This window comes from Semicossyphus pulcher, unplaced genomic scaffold (assembly GCF_022749685.1).
Source record: "Semicossyphus pulcher isolate SPU_LCO1_2020_fin unplaced genomic scaffold, fSemPul1.0.p SCAF_3, whole genome shotgun sequence".
NCBI lineage: Eukaryota > Metazoa > Chordata > Actinopteri > Labriformes > Labridae > Semicossyphus > Semicossyphus pulcher.
Window position 1 is genome coordinate 6,693,815 of NW_027211704.1, and position 18,281 is coordinate 6,712,095.

Below are 18,281 nucleotides of genomic sequence, written 5' to 3' on the forward strand. Positions count from 1 at the left end.
AACATGAACACCCGAAAGATACTTCAAATACAGACATCATAATCCTCCCAAATAAGTGAGGCCCTGTGTGCCCGAGGTTCACACCATACAGGTGTTTTTTACAACCCGACTGACCAGGTACAGTCGGTGCTTGATAGAAATCTTCCCGACCTTTTCTGTCTACAGAAGTAAAGTTTTAATTTTAAAGTACAGTAAAAATTTCGGAGAGGGCTCTTTACTCACTCTACTCGCACATTGTCATTTTCTGACTCATCTTTCAGACATCCGTATTAGCTGCTCAACACGTTGTCATTCCCCAGTTGTCAGATACGTCAGTAACGCTTTGTCACTGACGCCTGCGTGTCAGTCAGACGCACAAAGCACCCTCAAGGGTCTGCGTGACACGCACCAGCCTCTCAACCAACTCCAAGTTAACCAGTCTGCTACAATATAAGTTGTCCAATAGGCTCTCTCCGTCACAGCGCTTTGCCACAGTGTTGCATCCAGACCAGTGTTCATTTTAGCAGCTATCAGTCTTTAGATGAAAATGCTGATTAGTTTATTCAATTTTACCCTTTATATTTTTTGTCCAGTTTAAGTCGACGACAACTCAAAACATTTGAGTTTTAGCAACAAAACGTCACATTTTAGTCATTAGTTTCAGTCAAAACCTTTTCTCTCTTGCTTCAGGTAAAATGATCACCTTAAATGTCAGCAGATCCTTCATACAGTAAAAGAAGGATGGGGACACACTGCGTCTCAGGACACTGGATTACGTTTTCATGCTTGGTCCCTAACTTTCGCTTCTCAATTTTACAGTCTGACTGAAGCAGACAGTCCATGACTGCTCCTTTTTGTCTATCTGTAAAAGTCTATATGTTTTTCCATCAAAAATCTACCTGCAACAGAACCCTTGAATATCAAAATTAAAGGTGAGCTCATTGAAAGAGTACCAGAGATGACGTATTTAGGGAGTATTTAAGATTCTCGTCATGCTAAAAAGATTTGTACAACAATGAAGGCTAACCTTACCTCTTGTAAGATAATAAGACATTGCTTGACATCAGACTGTGCCATGCTGTTTCTAAATCCAATGATATTCTCACATCTGTCCGATGGTTTGGCTGCCTGGTCTCAGGCCAACCAGTCTGTAATTAAATCTAGAATGTCTTTATAATCAGGCCTTGAAAATATTGAACAAAAAACCACTAAGGTACCACCATTGCCGTATTTTAAGAAAATACAGTTTTGCAAACGTTATTGATTCCATTACGTAAAGCTTGTGTTTCAATGTTTAAATGGACTTGCTCTTAAGCTTCTCTGTGAAAAGAGTTTTAGCAGATCCATCAGGGCAGCTTTAAGTAGCAGTAATAAGGAGCCATTCTGCAAAACATCTGAAAGGAACAAAGTCTTGCTACCTGATCACTTGAAATTTGCTTCTCCACTTTTAAAAGAGCTCCAAATCCTGCTTTATTCAACAACAAACCTGCACTCATGTCTAGCTTTTAAATGTAATGTTATGTGTGCTTAATTGTATCTTGTTGTATTTAATGTATTTTATATTACTAACCTCTCAGTTTCCTAAAAGCCCATCTAGCGACATGTGTTAAACTAGCAGACGCTATAATCACTAGGATACTTGCATTGGATGGCTGTTTTCAGTTTGTCTATGTAGATTGTATCTGTCCCTATCTAATAAACCATAAATAAATAAACTGTGCAGAAGAAGCGTCAAATGACACAGAAAGCGCCCCTTTTTCTGTGAGCGTGCACAGAGCCTGAAGCAGAAAGCCTGAGTTAACAGAGGAAGTTCATAACCACCTTCGTGATGCCTGTTATCTCTAACTGGTGCTTGAGGCTTTAAAATATGATTATATTATATCATTATGATTATATTATTTTAATATATTTTAAAAGTCTGACAGCCCACCACTTACATTTGAGTCCCGTATCGTTAACGAAAACAAAACATTCGTGTCGTCAGAGTTTTGATTATGAACAATCTATTTTAAACGTCTCGTTTAATCATGGAAAAAAGATGGTTGACGAACATTTTCCTCCATCATTTTTGTTATGAAAAGAACATTGATCCAGACACACAAGACATGATGTGTTTTCTTCTTTGCTAATCTTTTTTGGCCTTTGCCTTTTTTGACAGGACAGCTTAAGAGAGACAGGAAATATGGGGAAGAGAGAGCGGGGTTGACATGCAGCAAATGGCTGAGGATTGGAGTTGAACCAGATAAGAGGCGAGGACTTCTGCGTCTGTATACGTCTGTTTTGGCCCTAAAACTACTCACTTACACTTAGGAGAGACATCTTGTAGTAGCTTAAATTAATAACGCATCTTTGACGATTGATTTCACTCGAGGCTTCAGCCCTAGTGTCCAGGGTGAAAGTCCAGCATTATTTGGCACGTCTATTGCCTCTGACTGCAATCCAAAATAAACTGCATCTGTGTTTCTATTAACTCGCTCAGGGCGGTTGATCAGAGCGTCTTGTATTGCCACAGATAGGTTAACATTAGTAGAGAGCCTGGTAGGTCCCAAACTGACCCTAAATGGTACCCTGTGTGTCTGTAAATTAGGACAGGATTGGATGTCCGTAATTGGAAAGAATTTCAGCACTGACTTATCATTCGAAAGAAGACAACGGAGTAGAAGCGCTGCTGGGTCTTTGGAATCACTTACAGGTGCTCTTTGGATCCTTCAGGTGGGCTGTGCTTCGCTCGTATAAGTCAAATGCAAACATAGGCAATGATGCGTTCATGCCTTTATGGTTTGTTTCGTCCTGTCCACAGCTAATAGAAGTGATTATATTAAGCAAGCTGCTGTTAAATTTACAAATGATGTGATTCAGACTGACTTTCCATTCCCTTCCCGACCTCGTTGATAATTCTTGGGGTCCACTTAAGGCCCAATTTTCAGGACGAAATCGACTTTTTAAATCCTGTGCTACAACATGATGCATGATTTATGAGGAAAAATACAGAATCTGTTGTGCAGTTCGCCTTGCAGGACTCTTTTTGCAGCACAGCATTAGTGACAGGGAGAAGATAATTGTAGGAGTATTATACATGCACATGCTTTGTTTCCACTTAACAAAAGCGGTGAAGAATACAGTGTTTGTTGTGGATTTATTTTTGCATTCCTTCTGTGGTCCCTCAGCTCCTGGCTCCCAATGTGGCCTAGTTTATCTATAGAAGCATTTCCCATTATATCCATGGCAACCATAATTGAATTACACCAGCCCTCATCTGATCACATCTGAGAGAACGCTGATTTACATGTGTAGTGAATTTACATGTTTGTTTAGTGTGATGCTCAGATTATGATGATTTGCATGAGTGGCCCGACGGTGTCATTAATTAATTCATGTCACTGTGCAGGAATGAATCATCCCGAGTAGGAAGCCGATGCTGTGAGTAGCAGAGGAAGTGGAGGCAGAGCAGAGGAGGACAGTCAGCAAACACAGGCAGGGGCCTTAAGGTGGAGAGCTCGGAGGGTGCTTAGACTGGATAAAAAACTGGATGTAGACACAGTGACGTCACCAGTTGGTTTGTTGACTGCCTTTTTTTAAGCATTGTGGCCTGCGGCGTGCTGGTTTTCTGGAGCCAAGGTGACCATATTTGGACCAGGGGGTTACACTGGACAGAAGCGAGGGCTCTGCAAAGTTATTCAGTCTGCGCCCTCGGCTAATTCATCAGCTGGTGAATAAGCTAGCTAACCGTCGCATTCCACAAAGAATGATATTCTGTTTGTGGGGGTTTATGACTGGATGTATTCATACATCAGAGCCATGAAGCTAAAAGAGCTCCAGGCACGTGGAAAACTTGCCCGTTGCTCGTCCAAATCTGTGTCGGGAGAGCGAGCAGTGGATGAACAACTCTAACCAGGTAACTTCATCACTACCGCCCGCCGACTTCTCTGCAAGGAAAAGCCAACAACAATCTTGACTCCAATGCAATGGCTGCGGTAGCGGATCCAGAGGGGTGGCCAGGGCCATCCAAACTATGATTGGCTATTTGCCTTTTCAGAGGTGGACTCGTGTTAAAATCAACTATTTGGGCTGTGTTGCGACAGACTGGGAGTAGCTTTCTTTCCATTTCAATGTGGTACATTTCCTTTAGTGCTTTAAATTGTTACTCTGGCCATACCTCTTCTGTTTGAGTCCTTAAAGAATAAGCTTAGAAGGAAGGGTTAATTAAATGCTTATCATTTGCATGTGTGTGTGGACACATACTTCATGCCACCCCTGCAGAAGTCAGTTCCCCAGTTGGGCCACCCGAGTCAAAAAAGTCTGTATCTGCCCCTGAATGGCTGCCACACATAACAGCTAACAGGCCAGGTGTAGTGAGTGCAGACACAGATACCTGCTTATTAGTGCTACATAAATAATTTAACACTAGGTTTTCATTCACTGAAGAAACAGAGCACAGACTTCTTGGAAGGTCTGTAAGTAAAATAAACATATTGTTCGTCTGCTGTAAGGAGGAGCATTTTAATATGGGGCCAAACGGGGATTGACTCGCTTTTGGAGCCAGCCTCAAGTGGCCAGTCAAGGAACTGCAGTTTTTGGCACATCCACATTGGCGGCATTTCTCCGCCCTGGAGGTCGCTGCTTTGGAGGGTAACAGGCTCCAGCAAAATCGCCCTTTATCTCAAACTCTCGGCCACCTGCTCACATCGCCTCAGAGTGTATTTGTACTTTGGTTAGAGAGCTTAAGTGAGAGTGTGACACTCATGAACACCCACTGTAGGGTTACCACGAAATCTGGAGTTGGTTGGGGGGAAGTGGGCGCCAGGCATTGTCTTTAAGAACAGCGATAAAGCGCGATAATGACAAAAGCACTTGAGATTAAGGAGGTATAGCTTAACCTCCAGCTATCTCGCAGTTTCTTCCAGTTTTTGCAGCGATGCACTGACTCTGCAGTGTGTAGTGGGTTTATCATGGGAGCCGGTATTTGCCTTAAAAAAGCAGATGTCTCTGAAGATAAATGTTCCCTGTGATATGTCACCAAGGACTTTATTTTAGAATATTATTTTTCACCCTAAGGATAGAACTATTAAAGGCATTAGTCGAGAAGAGATCAGCAGTTTCCTCTGCCTCAGAAACTTCTCTGTTGTTTACTGCTGCTGGAATTCCCTGATGAGTATAAATCACATTAAGGGGAGAGGATTAGGGGGTATATCATTACTGCATGTCCTGGCATAAGTCAAGGAGAAACCTAGGCGAGCAGAGACCCATTGATAGAGAGGAACTATCAGCATTTCATGTGCATTATCTGTGCTGGTAGGGTGTCAGGGGGGATCCTCTTTTCTCTTGTGAGCTCGACAAATCACAACCTAAGTCGGAGATTCTCTTCTTTTCGTGGATCCTGAAAACATGAGCCGCAAAACTCTTTTTCTTTTCACGGAGCAGCTTCCCCCAGGGCCGAGCCTTCAGGCTGCCACCCTCCCTCGAATCTGCTGCATATTTCAAGGGGGAAGCACAGGCGCTGGGTGAAAATGACCTCTGGGTCACAGGTTTTACCCCCTGATTCCTCGGCCCGTCTGTTCACCTTAAAATCTCCTCTCCGAAACAACAAAAGGAATCTTTCTTACTTTCTTTTTTTTGCTGAAATCACAAGAGAAACTCCTTTTTTAAATTTCTGATGAGATGAAGTGCTACCACAGCTCTGAGACGTGCTCTAAAGCATCAATCACAGTCTGGTGTGACTCAACGAAAAATCCTGCTGCATTTCCAGAAGTTAAAAATCATCTTTACATGAACTGAATGATCTCCTGGCTCGACCATGCGTGGTGCAAGCTCAGATGTACTGTAGTTTTCAGCCTCAGGCAGTTTTAGGTGTGCTTCATTGCGATCTAATTTGTTTACCATCCACAAAAAATGGCAAACACCCACACTGGCTGATAAATATTTCATCCATCATGAAGAGTAGGCACACAGGAAGTAATGGCCTATCTGTGGCATCCTAAACACACTGCAGTGAGAAGGGAAAAGGGGGGGTGAGAGGATTTTAAATTACAGACAGGGAGTGAGGGGGGGGAGTGGGCTGATAAGAAAAGAAAATATTAACTCAAACGGAGAAGAGTGAGGAGGTACATGTAGAGAAAAATGGTTAAAACTGGCAGGATACGACAGAAACATGGATGTTTAAAGAAAGACGAGTGTGTTTCTATGGGAACCCTTGGTATGAAAATCTTTAGGGCTGCGGTTTTTCTGCTCCTCAATGACTTTATTTCTTTTTTATTAATCCCTGTCTCTAACCCCAAGGCTTTATTATGGCTTTGAAAAGGCCTGAGATGGATAGTTATTCAGGTGAGTCCCTGGAGGGCAAGACTCCAGGAGCAACTTGGACAAGACAAGAATATCATTTAGGGGAGGAGAGCATCATTAATGTTAAAGTAGTGCCCTCTCACTGCTCTTTTATAATCAAGTGACCAGTGAAAATAAAAATAAAGTTTTGTGGTAGAATTTCTAAACAATTAAATGTTACAGCAGAGAAAGAGATGTGTTTCAGCCGCTCTGCAGGAGAAAGGTTGACCTCTCTGGATGGAGGTGAGGAGCAGGTGTGATGTGTGATGAGTGTGTACCGGTGTTCAGCAGCGTCGAGCGCGTTGAGATGTTGATCTCCTGCAGAAGCTCCAGTGTTTCAGTGTGAAAGAGACGAATGGAGGAGCCCTCCGAGAACGCCATCCACACGCCTCCACCGGCACAGGCCATGTGTGCGACGCTGACCATCGGGTCCGGATGGACCTCAAACTTCTGTGAATGAATAAATACATGGGAAGTAAATTCAATCATCTTAATCATCAAGAAATTATTTACATGATGGAAAATTAAAGACAACTACGGGTTAGCCTGGAATTTTATTAAACCAACAGACCTCTGAGGTTTACTGTTTGTCATATCTCACAAGTGCTTTTTTCTGTCAGTCCAATTTTTCAAACCTTGTCAATCAATGTTTTCCTGGAGAATTTCCATTTCTGTTTTAATAAGTGCTTCAAAATAATATTGGGTTCCAATAGCAGCAATACCAATGATACCTATTCATTTTTTCTTTTAGATTTTTACTACATGGGACTGTTTCTTGGGTCCATGTTTGCCATGCCTCCTACTTTAGGTGTTGGTGACTTTTTTTTACTTACACATGTTCATTGACACAATATGCAAATTAACTGTAATATTTCTAGAATAATTATTTTCCTGCAGAAGACATAAATTACTTTACAAAGTTAACAAATGCTTTTATGGTTGTTTCTGGTCAGTAGTTATCCTAGATGCCAGTCATTGTTAGGGTTATGGTTAAGATCGTAGGACAGACATTTTTGGGGCATCTCTCCGTATTATATGTGGACTTTTTTTGTACTATTACAGCCAGCTTGTAATTTTTTCATTTTTTCCTTTTGGCCTGTGTTTCTTCATAAAGTTCAGCACCATCACAACTACTTTAGGTGTTTTCCTTGACCTATTTTACATGACTGTGGCCAGTTTTAGAACTACAAAATCCACAAACACAAGAAACAAGAACAGAGAGACAGAAAGACAGTTTAAAGACTTAGGAGAGAAGGTAAGTTGATGCTTTGACCTGATTTAAATGTATCAAAACAATAAAATAGCAACCGCTAACTGCATATACTTTACCATTTAACACACATTTTGATAACATGCCAATGTATGAGTGTTCATTCACATAAAACTAACATATGTGTCATGATTATACCATGATGAGGTCAGTCCTGAATCTAACATGCGGCTGCAGCTGTACACTCGCTTTCCAACTAATGAAGTCTAAATGTTTCTCCTAATTCTGTATTTCACAGAGTCTGTGACACACGGGGCATATTTTTTGCATCATTCCCTTGGCTGCTATCTTTTTTAAGAGCACAATAGTAAAAGAGAGTTCCAGGCGCACAGTCTTAATGAGTAGCTTGAACTAAATGCAATGAGCCTTATCATGGCGACACATGCAGCCCCTGCAGTCCAAGGCGTGACAAGGGCTGTTTTGGGCATCATCTTAGAACTCATATCACTGTCGGTGCACGAGTTGCATGAGGCTGGGCAATTAGTGAGTGAGAGAGAGTGAGTAAAGATGAGACTGCAACCCCCCCTCCTACCTCAAACCGAGTGCACCAGCGGACAGGGATTACCACCTGTTTACGTGCCCTTGCCAGTGGGCCCTCTTTTGTTTGAAATTGGGAAAAGGGAAGAAGACTTTGATGTGTTTTCTCTTTTAATTGACTCCTCAGCATGGTGCATGCTCTGCCTGGGAAAGAATAGGCAAAGCATCTCTGTTTTTTTTCTCCTCATGTGTAGCAATCAACAAAATGAGATATCCAAAAACAAAAAGGCAAATTTCACCTTTAATCACCCATTACAATTCAAATGAGTTGACAAGTTTGCAAAGACAAGCACAGCCCTACTGTGTCGGTATGTGATGCATAATTATCACATTAATCATTATCATCGCGGTGGCTCTAAAAGGGACTTCCAGCTAATCAATGGCTGACACGCTGTTATTGTTGGGTGCCATCTTGCTTACCATATGTTCGAAACCACCTGGAGGGCATTCTTGGAAACTTAATGTAGCCCGTACAGACTCACAGGGATCTTAAAGGTGGCTTGAATATGTGTTTAAATCACACAAAGTCCCGCTCAGGGGTATTTTGCCATTTTTATGGTTCTTCATATATTTCTTAAAAACATTGATAAGTCCACAGTTTGTTAAATATGTTTTGACAGATAACTTAATTTAGAACTCAAGCTGTTGCTTACACTGAATAATAATAGAAGCTGTATTAGAAGCAGCCAGTCGTACATCGTCCTCCGAGTTTGTTCAGCCGCCCTGACCTGATGTGCTATTGGATCTCGCTCAGAGTTCATGAACTCCATCGAAGTTTTCTGCTTCCAGGCCTCGCTGAAAAACTCTGCAAACAAAACTCTGTAGCTATATTCACTGATTGTGGCGAAACTGAATTTCTTGTGGTTGAAATATTTTGTGGTTTTCCATCAGGTGTCCTCTGGCTGCTCGGCATGAACTCTCTTTGGTTTACAGAGTGCCCTGATAAACAAGCTGGGAATGCTTGTGAGGAGTGGTCGCGGGAAACGAGCACCAGAGTCAAGCGAGCAGACAACAGATCGACACTCGGCAGCCTCCCAGTGTAGCTGGGCAAGGAGGCCGCTTTGACAACACGGTTATTTAGAAAGGCTCTGACCAGGACTCTGACTCCAAGGATGCTGAAGGAGCCAAACCCGGGAAAAAAAATCCACCTTAGTGCTGCAGATGTCATTCACCCCAGTGTATGTCAGTGTGCTAGAGCAGCAATCTGTTTAACCAGTGCTTCACTGGTTTTTCAGATAGACAGTAATCCATTACAAGAGAGGGGGACTTTTTAACATTTGCAAGAAAACACAAATGAATCAACTCTTAATCCATCACTGAGAAATAGAAATACTTTATCGTGGATGTAGACCAAACATTTTAAACCCGTCACACTGTGTCAAAAACAGGATAAGTACAAGCCAAAGCAGTTGCCCCCAACCAACAACCCGGTATTAGCCTGCTGGAACCAGTGTAGCTCACGGAGATGAGGTGGTCAGTGGAGCTTGACAGTAGTAATGCGCCCTTTCCACTCAACTCGGCAGTGTCACACAAACAGCAGCATTCCTCCTTAAGTCGTCCACCAGCAGTGGGAAATAACATCAGAGCCGAAGCCACAAACACTCCAGCTGGTCTGAACAGCTCATTAGTCCTTCATTACGCTAGGTGACAAGGTGTCTTTGTCCTTTGCCGGGCACTAAGTCCGCATCTCCACTCAGAGCTACCGACGAGGGAGTGGAGTGGACGTGTGAGTGATCGAAGAAAGCAGGAAGAAAAAGAAATAGTAATGGGACGAGGAAGGAACAAGGCATTGCCAGTCAGTATTGATCAAAGCCTGTATGTCCATGCATGTCCTACTTTGTTAAGGTTTGCTTACATGGGAGCGACTCGGCCCTCTACAAAGTGCTGACGTTTTGAAGCCTTGAAATGATGCAGACATTGGACTCTTTGAAACTCACTAACAAATGTGAGAAGTGTCTGAGAACAACACAATTGTCGGTAGGTTTGCGAACAATTACATTTGTGTGAAAATCGAACAAAGCACTGCGTTATCCTCGCTTTGAAATCAACCCCTACTGTGTGACAATCTACAAAATAAAATGTAATTTTATTGGTTGAAGTTTAAGTCATTTTCTCCCAAATTAAGTTGTTACGATTCCCATTGTGTGCTAAGATTCCTGCTGCTACTAATCCCATGCACTTGGCTTGATGGGAATGTAAATTGGTTTAACTGATGAATGTAGAATTTAGTTTAAAATATTCATCATTTTCCCCTCGTTTTCACCTGTCAGAAAGCCGTGTCCTCCTGCATTACAACACTGTTGACCACAGTTTACTCTAAACTGGGTCCTCTAGTGCTGAAGAGAGCTTGTACATGTACATCCTGAGAGTTTGCTGGAGTTGAGGCTTCCATCATCTCGGTCGTTCGGTCTATAGGTGCTCAGAAATCTTTGTCCGAACTGTCTTATATTAGTGTGAAACTTGTAGTTAGAAAACGTCAACATCCCTCGCTCCAGCATTAAAAAGGAAGCAGCAAACCGAGTAGAAGGAAAACATCCAGGTGGCTCAAGGCAGGTGCAATCCACCTGCACCAACGAGGGCTGCTTTCCCTCCACGCTAACTGAATGGACAGTTTGATGATGCTCGCTGGCTGTTAGGAAACGGTGTTACTGTTTAGCTCCAGTGAAGAGTCGATAGTTTGAGTTCGGGAGGAAGGACATGCTTCATTAGCTGCTACCTGCTCGCTTGTTATGTTAACCCCAGCCTCAAACAAGGACAACAAACTACTGCAGTCACAAGGGAATCTGTCTAGTTGTAGTCTTGACGTCACAACATACCTTGACTAAGTCTTTTCGAAGTCTTGCAGTATATGGCAGGCAAAGGAGGTAATTTGTTGGTCTTGAGTTAAATATTTGGATACATATTTATTATTTTACCATGAAAGTGCTGCTGGTGTTACTGTGAACACTAAGTCATTTACTTTATTTCAGTCTGTAAACATCCTACTCAAAGCTGTAAGGGGAATATTTCTGAGGCTTTGTGCGCTTTTTACAAGATATCTGCATCTTAGGACGGATGTAATGACTTCTAAATCCTCTCATCTCTTCAGCCGTATTTGTCTTACTCTTTCCCAGCCGCCATTCTATTGTTGTGGTTTTGTCAGCACAGTAATGTTATGTATCTCCGCTGGGCTGGAGTGTACATAATCGAATACTCCAAAGCTGACAGTACACACATTTTTAAGTGGCGATCATCCTCCTGGTTTCTGTTGAGGCGATTTCTTCCCCCCGTAATAAATATACAGCTGTGTTTACCGAAAACGGACTGAAAAGGTTATATTTAAATAATACTGTGTCATGGAGGCATTGACCGTGAAGATTTAAACTGAGAATAAATCAAGCAGTTGGGTGCAAGAATCATCGATGTCAAACAAGACGGGCCACAGTGTCCAGCGAAGTCCGGATAAACGATTCAGTGCAGAAAATCCAACAAAGTGGCGACCATCCGCAGGGGGAAGCAACAGAAAGAAGTAAAGTGGATATGAGTCCATAACCCTCAAGCCTTGCTCCAAGTCATATCTCTGGTTAAAGGTGCCAAAGACTGCTTCTCCAGATCCTGGATATGCACCACAGCCCCTGTGAAGTCAGCCCTCTTGAGTCCACATTAGTGAGAAAGACAAGGTTAGCAAAGAAGTAACCAGTGCTGACCTGTGCAGCTCTGTGGGAGATACAGTGAACCAGAACTGTGTCTGCACTGCGTGGCCATTCAGCTGATTAAGCCCGTGTCTCTGGAGGACCGGGCAAAGGGAAAGGAGGTGGAGGAATAAAAGGAGACACGCGTATCTCAGCTCGCTCCTGATTACGAGGATCTGGAGGCAGACTCAGTAAGCAGCTGTCTCTGCGTTGATCTCACAGACTTTTCAGCTGCTTCTTCTACTTATTCACAACTTTTAAAAGACTAAAATGTAAATACATGTACATATTAACTTTTAATTTACATAATTAAAGAAAGTTTAACTACTTTGCTGTTTTTATTTACCGCTTTTACATTTGGCATGAAGGCAAGCAGAACATCTGTAGCTGCTAATGGAATGATTGGTTAAATAAATGCCTCTTTCCTAATTCGGTTATTTTGGTGGGAATGTAGCTCATTTACACTGAAAACAAATTGATGTTGTTGGGGAATAGATGGATGCATTTGGTTTATTGTTTGTATTATAGCTTGTTTGGTTGTTAGAATTCAGCAGATTTTAATGTCATCCGTTCTAATTTATCGAGGAATGCTGAGCAAACATGCTCCTTTTCAACAGAAACTCTTCTGCCCATTTACACAGCTACGCACACTCACATCTGGGAGCTATAATTAAATGCTAATGGTTTGTAGTTCGCAGCTGAATACCATATTAACATTACCCAGAACAGTTTGTTCTCTGTCACTCATTGTTGTCTACCACCGCCGGAAAAGTCACCCCCTGTACACCTCTAATGACACACCGGTCAGAAGAACACCTTGGAGAGTGACTACGCAAAAATGCACGACAGAGACAACACCCGGGATGTTTTTTTGGAGATAATGGTGCGCGTTGCTGTACCATTACTCAGAGCACTCCGGCAAAATGAAGCTTATTTGCGTGGGAGAGCTCCAACAGACATTGTACGGCTCTATAAAGGGTTTGATTCGTTGTCCTTACAGCAGCTCCAGGCAGTAAATCTTGATGACATCACAGATTAGAAAGCTGGCTCTCCGAGGCTGTGTGCATAAATCTTTTCAGAAAATGAAGGCAGAGGAAATTTTCCTCAAATGCTGCAAAAAAACAACAAAACAAATAAATAAAAAAACACCTTGTCTTGCAGTTTCACTTATGAAGCCATCCATTTAAAACACGAAACCATGTTTTAGAGAAGACTGGGATTATTCATCAGCGGGGCAGGTGGGTGGAGCTGAACATGCGAGCAGGGATGGAGGATCAAAGCAAATGTCCATGAAGGTCATTCTTTAAACTGGTTAGACAGTTCTTTAAGCGTAATGTAAAAACAATAAATACAACAACACAACTTTTTTTAACATTAAGACAACTGTTTTATAACATTTCTTAAAAAGGAAACCCTGGGAGTATAGCTTCCCACTAGCATCTGGTTGCCTGGCCTTGAGCCATGTGGCCACGTTGGGAACCAGCCAGAAATAACTACATTGAGCCAGCACCCCCACAATGCATCGACAAGCAGGTAAAGGCAGGGTCCCGTGTGTGCTGACCCCTGGCATCAGATACTGTTTCTAGGAACATCACCTCTCTGGTGACGAGCGCTCGTGCAGGCACTGGAGCTGCACCATATGGACAAAGTTGGGCTAACCTCTGCAGATGGCACTGGGTCTTACATCCAACACCTGGAGAGAGGCTGGACTTTCTCCCATTCGGGAGTGAGCCAGACGGGTATGGGGAGCTTTGCTGAGCAATGCTGTGTTGGAGTTCTTCTAATAGACTGATTGGGTCGCCTTTAAAGAGAACGGCTCAGTTGTCTGTTGTTGTTTGTGCTTAAGAACTGAGCAATAGATCAGTGTTTCCGGCCTGCTTCGAGTCTCTGGTTGAGGTTCTGGAGGGTTTACCAGCTAGGGCCTCTATGGTTCCTCTCGGGATTTAAACACTCACAAAGGTAAAGATGGAGAAACCTGAAGGGGACCGTTTGGGAGGAATGGGCTGCCCAATCCGAACCTGAACATTGCTTTGTTATTGGACTTCTGCGTTTGTCATCGATTGGTCATAACAAACGACATGTTCGAGCATAGGGTGATTTATATGTGTACTTCGTGCCAGAACACCTTGGGCAAAAGATCGATGAACTTCTCCAGCTATGTGTCTTGGACACACAGGTGAAGAGAGAAACACCTCCGGAAGGGTTTCTCATGCATCCCAGGGGGAGGTTGGGGAAATGGAATCCACGTGGGCCGTGCGTAAGCCTCAAATGTGGAGGCAGCTGCCTGGAGCTGTGGTCAAAACGTCACTGGTGTTCACCTACGCAAAAACCCAGGAGTGTGGAAAAGCTACGGGGACAAACTTAAGGGAGACTTTAAGGAAATTCGGACAAACAGGGCTTGGCTCACGCTCTGTTCAGCAGGGTAGGAGACCTGCAGGCCCTGATAGGGGATATTGTTGAGTGATAGAAGGAGCACTTTAAGGAATTTCTTTACCACACAGCATGTCTTCTGTGGTGGAGGCAGAGGGTGGATGCTGCAGGAGAATACAGTAGCAGTGCCATTGCTACAAGCAATCTGGTCCCTGGACTGAGACCTGTTTCCATATTTTTGTCAATTCAAACAAGTTTTCAGTTGGTGTTGGGCCCTGCGATGGTTGTCCCTTACCCCTTACCACCGTGTATGCTTGTTATCTTCACAGAAAGGATCTAAAGGTGCAGCCCGGGAACGAATGGGTCAAAATTTGGAGTGGATAGCTAACAGGACTTTTGGTTGGAGCGGTCAAAAGCAGACTGTTTAGGGGGGTCCACGAACCATAGCCTGGGGGTCCGTTAAATAATTATAATAAATGTATAATAAATTGCGCTGTATCATTAAAACAGCATGTCTACAGATGAGGACCATTTTTTTGTGTCCATGACTCCCACCCACGTTAGCTTTGGACCAATAGAAACTGACATGATTGTGACACATCACGTCAATCTGTCATAATCACTCAACTCACTCAGGTCCCAACGAACCGTTCACAAGCAGGAGTCCACAAGCAGTTTGAATAAACTGACCCTCTGTTTTTAACATTAACATGATTCAAATAGTTTTTGTTTATCACTATGAAACAGGTCTGAAGTATTTAGGTTGATGAGTTTTACAATACAAACAGTTCCAATGGCATCTAACTGTGCAAATGGTAGTAAGCATATGCTTAATGGGTGTTATGAGGGGGTCCTTGGAAATTGTTCCCTGGGCCCAAAACGTTAGGTTGAGAACCCCTGGTTCAGGATGTTCAATCATTTGATCAGGAAGTCTCCTGGTAGATTTTCTTTCAGAAACTTTCCAGGAAAGTGCAACTGAAAGGAGACCGAGAACATCCTGAGATTGAGATTTTTATTTCTAATATTGCTTGGGAATACCATTGGATCGCCCAGGAAGAGCTGTAAAAACATTGCTGGGGTGAGGGATGTCTGGGCTAACTAGTTTAGCCTGCTGCCAACTAAACCAAGCCCCAAATAAAAGGATATTTATTTCCCACTATTAACTATGACTGCAATTGATGCTTTGTTACTATATTTCATTACATTCTTTTACCCTACAGATAAATACAGCGTAGACTTGAAAGCTTGGATTGAAGCGGTTTAGTGACGAAAAATCTCTGCCTTTCTTTTTTTTAACAAGGTAAACTGCAAATATTTGTGCCCACCAATGCTTCAGTTTGTTACCTGGGTGGTGAGGCTGGAGATGTCGATGACTGTGACAGAGTTCCCGCAGCTCGCCCACACTGAGTCATCTAACACCAGCAGAGTCCGCACTGGTTCTGAGCCCAGGCTAACACATCTGCTGGAATCAGGGTCCCAAAGGTCGTCTGAAAAACAAACACACGACGAAAACTGTGAGGAGAGACACAGACACACGGCTCGAAAACAAATCACATGTTGTTATGACAGCTAGCCTACAGTTTATCAATAAACCAAACACGTGGCCCACTTCTATTTGACCACTTTCACAATGGGCAAGGAAATTAAAATTCAATCCCTTCCACTTGCAGCAAGCTACCTTGTAGTTTACTTTAAAAATACTTTTAAAGCCATTTAATGTTGTTGAGCAATTACTGAAGCATCAGTGGAGAGGGTTCACGGCGGAGAGGGTCGCTTTCTTTCACTCTAATGAAAAAACAGCCATTTGAAAGAAGCAGAACTACAGGCTGACTTTATAAAGCCCGTAGACTTCCATTTAAATTGTTACACAGTCGGCATCACAATGTTTGCACCCTTGCCACCCACGCACTATTAAGTGGTGTACACTTTAATCCACTTTCCAACTATTTTATCATCAGTCCTTTTTTCCTCTCCCTCTGCCGTCCAACTCTTTTCTTTTTTTTTTGCTTCATCACTGTGAAAATGAGGCAGACCTTTCTTCTTTGAGCTTTAATCACGGGGCACACGTTGCAGCTACCACAGAGGCACATTAAAAAAGTGAATTACATAAGCATTTCCTTTGCTGTGCGTTAATGAAGCAAAATTAGAGGAGGGAGTGCACCCAGCCATTTAATTAACATTTTGAGTTGTTTATTTCTGCCTTTCATAGCAGAATAGCTTTACAACGCCTTCCGACTTGCACAGGTTAATTGCTTGGCATGTTATAAAGGTCATTTTTGCACCTTTTCAAAATTCACTCTTGTAAATGTCCCTCTGGCCTCTGGCGCTAAGCTAGGCCATCTTCCTCTCTGACACAAGGGGGGCTCAGGTTGTCACACTTCCAAACTACTCCGTCTTGTCTGCAGAATATTTTCATTGTAGGCCGACAGGATGTCTGACGTGCGTATCTCGGTTAGGAGAGCTGGTGCATATTATTCACTAGGCAACAATGTGTTGCATGTATTCATTCTCCTTTTGATACAAGTCTCAACTGAAACCCTGGCATTTCCTGGCTGCTGCAGACTTGTTTTTTAGACAGTAGCACGCTAGTCAAGGGCATAAATCTTTAACAGATGTGCCGAATCCACAAACATTCACAGCACCCTCCAGAGCTTTTCTCCTGTCTTTTTTTTTTTATATACAAAGCATGAATAGTAATATTTAATCGGCAGGCAGCAGCTTGGTGTAATTAATCATCCTTTCTGCTTGGGAGGAGAGAGGAGCACAGGAGGAAGGCAGACACATTGACGTACTGTGGCCAGGTAAGAAGAACCTGGTGATAGAGCTATTGTGCTCCTGCTGGCTGTGAAAGTCTGCAAAACCACTGCTCAGATGGTGTTAAGCCCCCCTGGCCTTGTGCAATGCCTGACTAAACATGGCATGCCATCTACCTCATGGTGTTATTTTCATACTCATACAGCGGGTGTGAAAATCAGGAGGAAAGGCAAGCGTAGCAGAAAGTGACGGTAAGGCGACTCTTTCAGGGATATTCAAGAATTAATACATTTTTCATCTCATTCTGAAAAATGTATCAACCATGACTCACAACATCATTTCTAATGAAAGAAGCCAGTTAAGATGTTTATTACAGAGCTGTTTTATACATTTAAAATGTATGAACAATCAAACTCATTTGTGATTATTATTTCACTTTAAAAGAATATATTTGTGGATTAACAGCACTCAGCAGTGATTAGAAATAACATCTTTTTCAGACATTCACCATCACACATGGCTGACATGCAGGTACGTACTGGATCTACATCTGACTGTGCTTGCTCTCTTAGCTCACCTGTGTTGTTGAACACAACTCCAGAGGAAATTAGGCAAGGATAATAAATTAAATCCCTTCAAAAAACACACATTTATAAACAGGCTTTTTGTGTGAATCCCTAATTTAAGGCTTTTGTATATCCTGTGTTTCCTGTATTCATAGTTTTGATCTGTTCTTCATTTGTTCTCCTCCTCTTCTACCTCATTTATCACTAATCATTTATACTTTTTGTTTTCATTTTATTGTTGTTGTATTATTGTTTTAAGGGAAGCACTTTGTTAACATTGTTTTTTATAAAAGTTATTATTAGGATTTTTATTACAAGAGCAGGACAGGCCTCTTTTACTGTGTTTACAAGAAAAAGAGGCTTTTAAAAATAGCATTAATGTTGATTATTTAAATATTTGTGACTTTATGAATGTGCTGCACGGTGGTGCAGTGGTTAGCGCTCTCCCCTCACAGCTAGAAGGTTCGTAGTTCGAACCCCGGTTTGGACGAAGTGGGCCTTTCTGCGTGGGTACTCTCTGCGTACTCTGGCTTCCTCCCACAGACAGACATGCTCGTTAGGTTCATTAGTGACTCTTAAATTGAGTGTAGGTGTGAGCGTGAAAGCTTGTCTGTCTCTATGTGTCAGCCCTGTGATTGACTGCTCATCAGTCCAGGGTGTAACCCCGCCTCTCGCCCAATGACAGCTGGGATTGGCTCCAGTCCCCCGCAACCCTGAGCAGCATTATCGGCATAGATAACAGATGGACTTTATGAATATTTATTGCATTTTAAATGAGTTTTGGCTTCATCTTTAATCATATTTTACCATATAACA

General features: G+C 42.6%; 1 protein-coding gene across 2 annotated transcripts in view; it reads right to left on the minus strand.

Moving 5' to 3' along the window:
- arhgef10la (Rho guanine nucleotide exchange factor (GEF) 10-like a) overlaps window positions 1–18,281 on the minus strand; it is a 141,533-nt gene that overhangs the window by 8,690 nt on the left and 114,562 nt on the right. For both annotated transcript variants that reach the window (XM_069677824.1, XM_069677823.1), the window contains 2 exons: window positions 15,490–15,632; window positions 6,576–6,747 (listed from right to left, as the gene is read on the minus strand). In XM_069677824.1, coding sequence (XP_069533925.1) covers window positions 6,576–6,747; window positions 15,490–15,632 — 315 coding nt within the window. The remainder of the gene's footprint in view (window positions 1–6,575; window positions 6,748–15,489; window positions 15,633–18,281) is intronic.